At 46.5% G+C, this 12,000-nt stretch overlaps 2 protein-coding genes across 2 annotated transcripts in view; one reads left to right on the top strand and one right to left on the bottom strand.

Annotated features, from left to right (window-relative positions):
* Positions 1-7,995, top strand: part of LOC100942600 (ubiquinol-cytochrome-c reductase complex assembly factor 2) — a 15,508-nt gene extending 7,513 nt beyond the window's left edge. Inside the window, exons 2-4 of the mRNA XM_003789103.2 lie at positions 3,845-3,919; positions 4,990-5,059; positions 7,813-7,995. Coding sequence (XP_003789151.1) covers positions 3,845-3,919; positions 4,990-5,059; positions 7,813-7,940 — 273 coding nt within the window. The 3' untranslated portion in view covers positions 7,941-7,995. The remainder of the gene's footprint in view (positions 1-3,844; positions 3,920-4,989; positions 5,060-7,812) is intronic.
* Positions 7,996-9,314: 1,319 nt separating this feature from the next.
* The window catches only part of ITPR3 (inositol 1,4,5-trisphosphate receptor type 3), a 77,253-nt gene continuing 74,567 nt past the window's right edge, over positions 9,315-12,000 (bottom strand). Inside the window, exons 57-58 of the mRNA XM_003789102.2 lie at positions 10,752-10,913; positions 9,315-10,142 (exon numbers count right to left, since the gene is read on the bottom strand). Coding sequence (XP_003789150.1) covers positions 10,074-10,142; positions 10,752-10,913 — 231 coding nt within the window. The 3' untranslated portion in view covers positions 9,315-10,073. The remainder of the gene's footprint in view (positions 10,143-10,751; positions 10,914-12,000) is intronic.

Raw genomic sequence — 12,000 nt, 5'->3', positions numbered from 1 at the left:
AAAAAAAAAAAAAAAAGAAAAGAAATATGTATGGGTTTGATCAGGAAGCAATGGTGGGAGCCCAGGAGAGAAGCTCTGGGAGGAAGCATGAACTTTTGGAGCCGCTTGGTTAGGAAGGTAGTTGGAATGGTGGTAGGAGGAGAAGGTCCATGTGAGTGGCCATCAGGTGAAGACTGGGTAGAACAGGCAGCTGCTCACTTGGCAGACCTGACCATGGACCATGGCTTACTCTGTGACCACTGAGTAAGAGCAGCGGTTCTTAACCTCTGGGTCGCGATATTAAGAAGGTTGAGAACCACTGGTCGAGAGTAAGGTCTAGAGCAGCGGTTTTTAACCTCTGGGTCACGACATTAAGAAGATTGAGAACCACTCGTCGAGAGTGAATAAAGCCTTGATGACCTCCCTTGTATTTTCATTTCCATCTCTAGCACCACACTCTGGAAGTACACACCAGCCACACTGGCAGACCCACTGCCATTCCCTGGGTGCTGGCACTGGCTGGTCCTGTACTTGGAGCACCCCCACTTCCTTTGTGGTATAGACTTGTCATCTATGGGTCATTCTCCAGCACTTCCTGCCTGGATCCCAGCAGCCCCAGGCAGTGTCTGTGCCCTCCTCCACAGGCCCATGTACCCTGTGTACAATACTCCATCTACTACCCCCAGGGTTGTCTTGGACTGTTTTATTCTTTCTCCATTAGGGACCTATGTTTACTAGAATTATTTACTATTTGTAACCTGAAGAAAATCTTATCACTCATATTTGTCAGTGTTCCAGGCCCAGGATTCAGAGAAGCCTAAGCATTACCTCATTTATCCTCACAGCACCCTCGGAAGTAGAGGCTATTATTATCTTTTCTTTTTAAAAGAAAGTTAAGTTGGCCAGTATGCTTCAAAAATGTCAATACATGAAAGATAGGCCGAAGAATTGTCCCAGATTAAAGGATCCTAAAGCTACATGGCAGTTCATTGCAGTAGGAAAACCATTTTTCCTGTAGATTATTACTGAGACAATCGACAGAATTGGAATACAGACATTAGGTGAGATAATTGTATTGTATTAATATTAAGGTGGCCTGAATTTAATCAATGAACTGTGGTTATGTAAGAGGCTGTGGTTATTTTCAGGAAATAAACACTGAAATACAGGGTGGTCATATTATGGAGGTAAGGGCCATTATACTCCTGCTCAAGTGGATTAGAAGAAATATGTGTATGTACAGATATAGAGAATGATAAAGAAAATGTGGAATTTTTTTTTAAGTGTTTCTTGGCCAGGGAGCATGGCTCACACCTATAATCCTAGCACTCTAGGAGGCTGAGGTGGGCTGATTACTTGAGCTCAGGAGTCACCAGCCTGAGCAAGAGCAAGACCCCACCTCTGCTAAAAATAGAAAAATTAACCAGGCATCATGGCGAGTGCCTGTAGTCCCAGCTACTTGGGAGGCTGAAGCAGGAGGATCACTGAGCCCAAGAGTTTGAGGTTGCTCTGAGCTACCATGATGTCATAGCACTCTACCAAGAGGGACATGTGAGTAAGACTCTGTCTCAAAAAAAACAAAAAAGTGTTTCTTGGTGAAAGATCAGGTGGTCTGCCTGACATCCCATAGCTGGTAAATGATGATGCCAGGATTCAAACCAGGCAGTTTGACTATACTGCTCCCTACAGCCTTAGAGACATTTATTCACCTGAGTGTCCCTGCTCATGAATGAGCCAAGCACAGAGTAGGTGCTCAGTGAATGCCTGTTAACTTTGTAAGTGAGCAAGTCTGCACAGGTATGATGAGAGCAAGCAAAAGATGCAACGCACGATTATCTTTTGGTAATTTAAGTAATAATCTTGTGCACAAAAAACTTTGTGCCAGTGTTAACTCTCGTTTTCCTTTTGTATCTTGTACCTTATGTTCTTCTGTGTTAGTTCTAGGTTATATGTGCCCTGCTGAGGAAATAATGTTCCAAATGCATTAGTCCAAAGCCTGTGTGCAGAATTCTGTTCCACTGGATTTTCCCTGGAATAGCTTAGTAGCAGAGAGGCACCAGCCTTGTGTTTATCTATTAATTCTATCCACTCAGATATTGCCTTTTTATTACCAGATAGCAATACTAACTGGCCACTTCCTCAGTCCATAATCCTTCTTCTCTGATGTGGCTACTTGGGCATTCTCATGATGAGTAGCCTGAACTTGGGAATGAATCGGGTAGAACTAAATGATGGATCCTCTTTATTGTTTGCTGAAAAGTGGGGACCTCATTTGACATGTGTATGGAGGCAGAAGTGGAGCCACCTATTAAAATGCCTCACAACTGATTTATTTATTCTCTGCCTTCAAGAAAGGATTTAAGGTAGAAAAAAATTCAACATTTGAATTCTGGGAAAAAACATAAAAGAGCAAGTTTTTATTCTAGGGAGCTTTTCAGAATTCTTGACAGAAAAGTGTAAAGAATTATAGATAAGGCTCAGCGCCTGTAGTGCACTGGTTATAGCGCCAGCCACATACACCGAGGCTAGCGGGTTTGAACCCAGCCTGGGCCAGTTAAACAACAATGGCAACTGCAAGAAAAAATAGCCAGGCATTGTGGCGGGTGCCTGTAGTCCCAGCTACTCGGGAAGCTGAGGCAAGAGATTACTTAAGCCCAGGAGTTTGAGGTTGTAGCTGTGATGCCATGGCACTCTACCGAGGGTGACACAATAAGACTCTGTCTCAAAAAAAAAAAAAAAGAATTATAGAAAAATAATAGCAAGTGCAGAAGGAAGGGAAAATAAAAAGAGGTGTGAAAGGGGGAAAAACACTTCTCATGTGTATATTACCTGACTTCCCAGGAATTTTCAGCAGGGGCATCACTTTTTGGGGCACCCAGAGGATTTATTTATTTCCCCTCAGTACTCTGGGCCTTCTTTCTAGCAGGACCTAACTGGAGTCCCCATCTACATTCTCTGGTTCTTTAGCTGGGTTTGCTGGCTTACACCTGTAATCCTAGCACTCTGAAAGGCTAAGGCAGCTGGATTGCTTGAGCTCAGGAGCTAGAGACCAGCCTAAGCAAGAGTGAGACCGTGTCTCTACTAAAAATAGAAAAACTAGGCATTGCATTGTGGTGGGCACCTGTAGCCCCAGCCTCTTGAGAGGTTGAGGCTCAAGATTGATTGAGCCCATGAGTTTAACATTGTGAGGTATGATGCCGCAACACTCTACCCAGGGTGACAGAGTGAGACTCTGTCTGAAAAAAAAAAAAAAAGCTTTCATCTTTTTCTCTCACCCAGGCTCTTCTATCTTTATGTTCAGGCTTTCAGTCAGACTGATCTGGCTGGAAGCAACCCATAGCATTCCTGCTTCCTGCTTTGATCAGGCTATACCCTCCACCAGGAAAGACCCACCCTTTTCTCTTCTGCTCCCCAACTTGTGTGCATCCTTCAAAGCCCAGCGTAGTCTCATTTTCATCAGGCACTGACCACTTCTGTGGGTAGGGACTCTCCCTCTCCATCCTCAGAGCACACACTGCCCAGTATTCTTTGTTAGGCATACCCTGCCCAACCTTACATTTCTGTTGTGGCATCTCACCATCACTGACATGGTGGTTCACAAGTCACAGAAGCTTAACAAATGTTTGTTTGCTGGATGATTTATCAGTTTCCCCCCCCAAGTTGGGGAAATTGAGGTAGAGCCATTCTTCCAAAAATGTGGTTTCTAATAGCAGAGATGTAGGCCAGGTCTGCTTCCCACAGAGCAGAGAAGCCAGTGATAGCTGCAGGCCTGCTTCTTGTGAATGCTTTATTAAGTATGTCCACCCTCAAGGTACAACACAGTATGGAAGGCAGGATTCCTTTGCTCACTTCCTTTGTTTTTCAGATTGCAGAGCCTGAAGCCTGTGATCAGATGTATGAGAGCTTAGCACGACTCCATTCAAACTACTACAAACACAAGGTGAGTGGGCCACAGTTTTTTTATATCCCTAGCCCTCTTGACAGTACAGCCAATAAGAATGAGTGAAAATCTTTGTAAAGAGTGGTGGGTGTTACTTTCGAATGGAACCAGCAGTGTCAACCAAGTCAACAAAGGTGCCTGGTAGAGGCTTTTGGCTCACCTAAATAAAAGCTAGAATTATGAATAAGAACCATATAATTGATATGCCAGTGTATGCTTCTGGGAGTGTCTTGACAACCTTCGGCTCTTAAACATACTTTCTCATCCACTTTGGTGGAGGGAGTACTTCTCCACACACTGGTTTTAAAGATGGGATGACTGGGAAAGTCCTGTCCCTTTCCAAAGCTGAGCCTTGACATGATTACTATCAAGTTCTATGGAGTTTGGTTTTTCCCAGACTTCAAAAATATGTTCAGTGACTCTATAAATACAAATGGCCAAATGGAAAAGCCTAAAGAAGGGATTCCTTCTAAATCTCCCCTGCTGAAAGTATGGTCCGAGAGCCGCAGCATGGCTGTCACATGGAAGCAAGTTAGAAATGCAGGCTTGGGTAGCACCTGTGGCTCAGTGAGTAGGGCACTGGCCCCATATACTGAGGGTGGCGAGTTCGAACCTGGCCCCGGCCAAACTGCAACAAAAAAATAGCCAGGCTTGTGGTGGGTGCCTGTAGTCCCAGCTACTTGGGAGGCTAAGGCAAGAGAATCGCCTAAGCCCAAGAGTTTGAGGTTGCTATGAACTGTGACGCCATAGCACTCTACAGAGGGTGACAAAGTGAAACTCTGTCTCTAAAAAAAAAAAAGAAAGAAAGAAAGAAAAGAAATGCAGGCTCGTAGGCCTCACCCAGACCTTCTGAAATCAGAGCCTGCATTTTCCAGAGAAGATTCCTGTGTACACTAAAGTTGGACACGCCTCCTCCAGATGAACCTGTTCTTGCTATACCAAGTCTTGAACTCAAGGTGGCACTGCTTCTCTCCTTGCCAGGCTTCCTGGCTTCTGGATGCCCAGGTGAAAGGGCAAAGTTGCAGAACTAATCTTCCCTCCCTTCTCTCTCCCTCTCTGCCCATGACTAGTATCCTCGGCCTAGAGATACCAGCTTCAGTGGCTTATCGGTGGAAGAGTACAAGCTGATCCTGTCCACAGGTATTAAAAGCACAGCTTTGCAAATGATTCTTTGAGTTTGAGCAGCCAAGGGGAATTATCTAATAAGACAATTTTGCTTGATGGAAAGTCTTATGAAATAACCCAGAAGAAATTCTGAAGCTACAGGGCTCATGCCTTTGGCCACAGAATGTGGAAAAGGTCAAAGGCATTATTTTAAAAAGAAAATCTATGTTCAGTGCTTTTTAATTCAAAGCTGAGCAGCAAGGAACAGGGAAATACATATTTGCCAAATGGAAGTAGTTGAAATCAAGATAGAAGGAAAATAATTTTATTTGTATGGTCCTAAGGGGGCTTTACATACAAGGATTTTAATTAAAACAAAAAGCCATTCAATAAATGTGTATGGGGATATCCGCCTAAGAGTTAATCTGACTCAGGGGACATGGTCAGTGGGTTAGATTTGAGTTTAACTAGATATATTTTAGAGTCATTGATAGACCCTGAAAGGAAACACCCTGCCAAGCCCATCCCCTCCTTACTTCCCTGTCTCCATTGTTGCTGAAGAGAGAGCAGGGGGAGCCAGTGTTGAGATAGGCAGGTACTGGAAAATTACTATTTTTATTACCAAGGATATTGTATGTAAAAATAGGCTAACCTTTTCTGGCAGGGCACAGCCCTGAAACATTTGCCTTTTGGTACTCTAGAAATTTCTCTTTTCCTTTTCTTCTGGCAGCTTTAGCAACTAAGTTTTGATGATTTGGCCTTCTAGGAAACTCTTACCCTCAGAGCAGTTTAAAACTTGGTAGTGTCACTTGCTGTTGTGTGTCAACTGCTTCTACTTTTATTATAGTACTTTCTGGAAAACTGGGGTGAAGATATTTTGCCCAGACAGATTCACTTTATTAACAACTTATGTTTGTTTTTTGTTTTGGGGATTTTTTTTTTTAAGAGACTCTCATTCTTTTGCCCCAAGCTAGAGTGCTCTGGCATCAGCCTAGCTCAAGCAAGCCACCACACCTAGCCAGGCAAATCTTTTTTAATGTGTAAATTTACTTCCATGTCCCTGAGTCCATGTAATTACCAGAATTGGTGCACATTGTCATTGTGAAAGCCCCAGAAAATTTGAGCGAAGTTTGAATTTGAAATTAGGATGGAAATAAGTTCCAGGAGCCCTGCCTCTGCCCTCTCTTTGTTAACCCTCAGGGAAGCCTCTGTGAGTAGAGAAACAAGCAGCAATGAAGGATGGGAGATGTAGGAGTTTCCTCCATGGGCCTGTGCTGTAGCTTGTTCTGGCTACGTTTAGTTACAGGAAATTCGCTTTTGTTTTCAAAGTAGGCCTCATGTTTTTGTTGCAACTGTGTAGAATAAGCTTACCAAATATTTCTTTTGATGGGGCAAGAAATGACCTGCTGCACCTTGCAGTAAGACGCTTTGCGGGCCTACCAAGTCTGAATTGTGGCCATGGTTGGGGTCACGTATGTGTCCAGCTGGGATTGGAGTCTGGGACATGCTAAAGGAGGCCCCATGACTTGTAAGTGGACACAGATACCTCACTGTCGCATTTTGTGTTCCATGTGGGAACCTGGACTTCTGGAAAAGTCCAAGATGCTGAACTTGTGGCTAAAGTACAGGGCATATCCTAATTAGGCAAGAGCCCCTGACAATTGTTAATAATAATGTTATCTTTTCAGAAAAGCTATTCTTTTTCTCCAGAAGTTAACAGATAAAAATTCAGTCTATGAAAGCTAAACAATACTATGAAATTATCTGAATTAAAAGTACCGCTAAAATTAGATGTCATGGAACTTTGCCCTGGAAAGACTTCAGACCAGTAATTCTTAACCGGGGACAGTTGGCCCCCCAGGGGATATGTAGCATGTCTACAGACATTTTTTCTTTCTTTCTTTCTTTCTTTTTTTTTTTTTTAAGGCAAGTATGAAACAGTTTATTGAGGGAGAGAAAGATAGACTTACAAGAGTAAGAAAGCTTAGAAAGCAGGATACATTCGCCATAGAGAACAGGCCTCATTGCCAGGGCAAGTAGGCACAGAGGCATGAAGACATTTTTAGTTGTCACAGCTGGTGGGAGGGACCAGAGATGCAACTGGTGTCTAGTATGTACAGTCCAGGATGCTGCTGCACATCCAGTCAACCCACAACAGAAAATTATCTGGCCTAAAATATTGATAGCACTAAGGCCAAGAAATTCTGCTTTGGTTCCTAGGTGTTGGGGTTGGGATGTAGGTCTTGCTAGTACTTGCACCTCCTGCTTTCAGAGTAGTAAAGGTAGCTAACTTTTCATGGCCCACACCACCCTGGTACAAATCCCACCTCTACCACTTCTTAGCTGTGCAACTTGAGCAAGTTACTTAACCTCCCTCTGCTTCAGTTTCCACATCTGAAAATGGAGCTAGGAAGATCTGTGTGAAGCAGACCAAGTTTTTCAACGAAGCATCTGGGCCTATAGGTTGCTTAGCAGATGCTGCAGGGTCATTTCTGTGCCCCTGTATGGAGCAGGGCAGCAGGCAGCACACCTCGCTTAGATGCTAAGTGTGGGGAGGGCAGGAGATTGCTGTGAGCTTGCAGTGTGCTGGGTACAGGGAATGACACACAGTGCTCAGTCACCATGAGCAGTCATTTCTGTTGACTTTTGATCTGCTTTTTAGAACTTGGGTCTGAACTTCAGGAGTACAGAAAAGCAAGGCATGCTTATGTCAGAAAAGCTCTGTAGGGCCCGTCTATGCCATCAAGTTGTAGACTTTAGTCTCTCTCTTTTGTCTTCCCCTTTTGCAGACACCTTGGAAGAGTTTAAGGAGATGAATAAAGGCATGTGGAAGAAACTGCAGGAAAAGTTTGCCCCCAAGGGTCCTGAGGAAAAGCATAAGGCCTGGGCTCAGTCCTTATATCGCCCACGTACATAAGTGTGGAGTCTTGTATGTTGCCATTGTTAATAAAGCTGCCCCAATGCCCCCCTGACCTCATGGTTTGGGAATCTCATCTAACCTTCACAAAAAGGAAGCCCTTGTTGTTATAAGTTTCAGCCTCAGAAGAGATGCTATTTGAGCTCTCTGCCATGACCATTGGTCAGGGTAGGGAAGTCTCCTGGGGAGAGGAAACGCAGGTTTTCCTCTGGGCCTAACAAGGGAGAGTAACAGGACCTCTGCACAAGATGTTTCCTGCTGGGCCACAGGAGCCCCCACCTCTCCAGCGGTCTGACTGTCTCCTGGCAAGATTCTCAGGCTCCCTTTTGTTGTAGGAGCTCCTGGGAGGATGCCAGAAATAACGGTCAATATCTAAAAGGGCATCCTGTTGCAAACAGAAAGCAGCAGGGAGGTGATGAGGCTGAGAGATGTGAAGCCCTGCTTGGCATTCGTCCCCACTGACTCAGTGGACGGAGCTCAGGCCTCTGCCCTGACCTTGCAAAACCTTGTGTGCTAGTTGGTTTAAGGGACAGCAAAGCTCTAGACAGGTCAGGCCTCAGGTTGCAGTTGGCTTTAGCACTGTGGACAGGTTCTGTGGGAGACCACAGGACAGAGCCCCTACTGGCTGGGGAGACCCACAGGGTCACATTATTCCATGGAACCTCAGCTCTTACTGGTAAGATGTTCACATTCCTGGCTCGGTGCCTATGGCTCAAGTGGCTAAGGCGCCAGCCACATACACCTAAGGTGGCGGGTTCGAATCCAGCCTGGGCCCACCAAACAATAATGATGGCTGCAACCAAAAAATAGCTGGGCGTTGTGGTAGGTGCCTGTGGTCCCAGCTACTTGGGAGGCGGAGGCAGGAGACTTGCTTGAGCCCAGGAGTTGGAGGTTGCTGTGAGCTGTGATACCATGGGACTCTACCCAGGGGGACAGCTTGAGGCTCTGTCTTAAAAAAAAAAAAAAAAGATGTTCACATTCCTTACTTGAGCATCCTTTTGTTAAGAGTACTGCGGAAGAACAGGTAAGGCTGGGGCCCACAGCACCCCTCATTGGTACAAAGTGAAAGTGGGTTCTTAACCTTGTTTATACCTAGATTTGTACCAGGATTCATCGGTATATTATGGTATATTATGGAATGTGTAAAATAAATGGAATAGGATTACAATGGAAACTCACTAGACTAAAATACAGTTCAGTCCAGGACCCCCTGTTTAGCAATGCTGGGGGGTAGGATGTTACTCAGAACATCTCTGGAGAAGCCAGGCCAGCAGGGAAGGGCTTGTATTGCTCTCCTCTGCCAGTGTACTCTGTTAATTAATCGGTACATCCCCTGAGGCAATACAGGAAACATCCCTTTTTAATGGACTAGATTTTTTATTAATTTATTTAAGGCAATTAACATATTAGTTCTCAGGCCAAAGAATCTGTAAAACATTACACCAAAAGGAGAAAAAATAAGCAGTCAAAAAACAGCCACTCTTAACAGTTCAGCCCTTTGTCACATGGGCTTGTGACTCTTCCCCAGGAGGCTGGGGAAGAGGCAGGTCCCAGGAGCAAGGCTATCCATCCTTGAGTCATCAGGCCACCTGAAGCGGTGCCAAGGGGTGGCCTGGATACCCATAGTGAGGTCTGCACACTGTCTACAGCAGATCTGAGGCACAGAGGGAGCTGTGTAGCCGTGGGCAGGGCTGAGCACTGCACCCATGGAATAAGTTAAATAACAAAGGCCTAGAATCACTAGTAACAGCATTACTGCCTCCTCCCCTAGAGGCAGGCAGCAACCAAATGTAGTGCTTGGAGATAAAAGAGGTGAGCCTACTCCTAATCACCCACAAGGAGGGCTACAGAGAGATGTCAGTTACTGTTTTAAAGGACAAAGTTCTCCAGGACTTTTCCTCCTCTGAGGCACTAAGGTAAACTGGGGCCTAGTGAATTTCCTTGAGTCTTTCTGTAAGGTCTCTAAGCAGGACTATTAGCTCTGAGGCTCCCCTTCCATGCTCATCAGAGGCTGGGTTGGTATGGGGGTGTCTGGCAGGCTGGCCAGGCCACTTGACCCAAGGGAGGGAGCATTACTCCTAGTCACAGTCTCCAGTAAGACATACCCCCTGTTGGGGCCTTCGGTGGCTCTCCTCAGCGGCTCATACAGTTCTGGACATCCACAAAGCCTAGGCGTTGCCTGCGTTTCCGCTGTTCCGTCATCTAGGGTTAAACAGATGCCAACAGGTCCAATCTGTGGGCACTGCAGGAGAGCTGGTGCCTACCCTCCTTCCATGGGTCCAGCTGCTGTTTTGCCGAGGGCCCTTGGTGCTGCAAGGATGTCAGCTCCAAACTCTCATTCTCAATTAGCATGTCACAAACCCCTGATTTGGTGCAGCTGGAAAACCATCCCACCTAACAGAGGGGCTGCCTGATCCTCATGTAATCACTGCCAGATGCAGAGGAGGATGTTCTGGGCAGAAGGAGCCTTAAACTTCCCCACCTCCAGTGAACCCTTTGCAGGGAATCCTTGCAGCTGTAGAAGGGGGACATGAAATAGGGCCCCACACCCCTATACCAAGGTTCCATTTAGCCTGGTCTTCCCAAGGGCATGGAGCAGGGTTTACTAATCCCCGTCTGGCTTGCCATGGAGGGGAGAGTGTGTGGAACCTGCCTTCACACCCGAGGCCAGGAACAGAGGCCAATAGGAAAGATAGGTAGGGGTAGGGGAGCTTGAAGGCCCTGGCACCCAGCACCTGCTCACCCACAAGGCAGAATGAGGGAGCCCTCAGGGGACCCCAGGGCAGGGGCAGTATAGGGAGGAATGTATACCTGCTCCTTGAGCTCATTGAGCTGGGCAGTGAGGTGGGACACTAGCTTCATGGTGGAGTTGAGCTTGTCCTGAAGAATCCGGATCTCATTCTGTTCCCCTTCACCCTCGTTGCTCACAAGGGACATGGCCCGCATCCGGGGAAACCAGTCCAGGTTCTTGTTCTGAAAAACATCACCAGTGGGGTGAGTAGGCTTGGGTTCAAGCTAGGAAAGCCTCTAGAAAAACAGTAATGTGTGAGGAGGCTCCTGCCACACCCTTGACAAAATTACTCGCCAGGGATGTGTCATGGGAAAATCTGAATTGACCTGGGTCCTTCCCAGGGCCAAAGTGAGCTGGCAGAGAACCCTCTGCCACCATGACGGGCTGGCTTCCGTTGGATGGCCTTGTCAGCTGAGTTTGAGTCCTTTGCTGGTAACCACACTGTCTGTTTACTCCCAACACCCCACGAGAGGTGGAGGGGAAGGCCTCCCCAACCAGACCCTGAATCTCCTTCCTTCCTTCCTTCCTTCCTTCCTCCCTCCCACCCAGCAATACACCCCACAGTCAAGGAAGATGCGAGTCAGACAGATGACAAATTGAAGGAGCAGGAGGCTCTGCTGAGAAGGGCTGGCGTCTGACGTGTCTGGGAGGCAAAACCACATCTCCCAGGACAGAGGAGGAGTGGGAAGGGAGAGGGCACCAAACAGTTTTCTGGTTCCTGGTTGCAAGATATAAATTCTGAGACCAACAGATAAACCTATACTCAAAGATCAGTTCGAAACACAGTAAGACCTAAAAGACAAAAGAATGTCCCTTATTTATGATTCACTCCCTTCACTACTATAGAAATTGGACAGATTATAAATTTGATAACTCTAAATCTGATGATTTTAAGATATTCCAGCCTCCCTCTCAGCCCATGGGGACCATCCAGACTTCAAGAAGCTGCCCTCCTCCCTGTCCAAACTAGACAGAGCTCCCTCAGAGTGACCCCAGATCATCAGCCACAGGCAGTCTCCCATGTCCACATCTCAGCAGCAATGTGCCCATAGGCCCAGGGACACGATGATTGTCCTTCAGGGCTGACCAGCTTGTTGTGGACTTTTTCCTGACACGGAAAGAGCAAGGACCCCTCCACAGCAGTGGCCAGCTGGCAGGGCTCCTGTGCGGCAGAAGCTGCCTCCAGCTGCTCTCTGCTCCCCTGCTGACCTTTCAACACATGGCTGCAGCTGTCTTCCCAGGACAGTGCAGTTGTGGCCACTCCTCTCC

Source organism: Otolemur garnettii, unplaced genomic scaffold (assembly GCF_000181295.1).
Source record: "Otolemur garnettii isolate 467f Iridium unplaced genomic scaffold, OtoGar3 scaffold00031, whole genome shotgun sequence".
NCBI classification, from domain to species: Eukaryota; Metazoa; Chordata; class Mammalia; order Primates; family Galagidae; genus Otolemur; species Otolemur garnettii.
The sequence above is the reverse complement of the archived record's forward strand: the minus strand, read 5'-3'. Positions and strand labels throughout refer to the sequence as shown.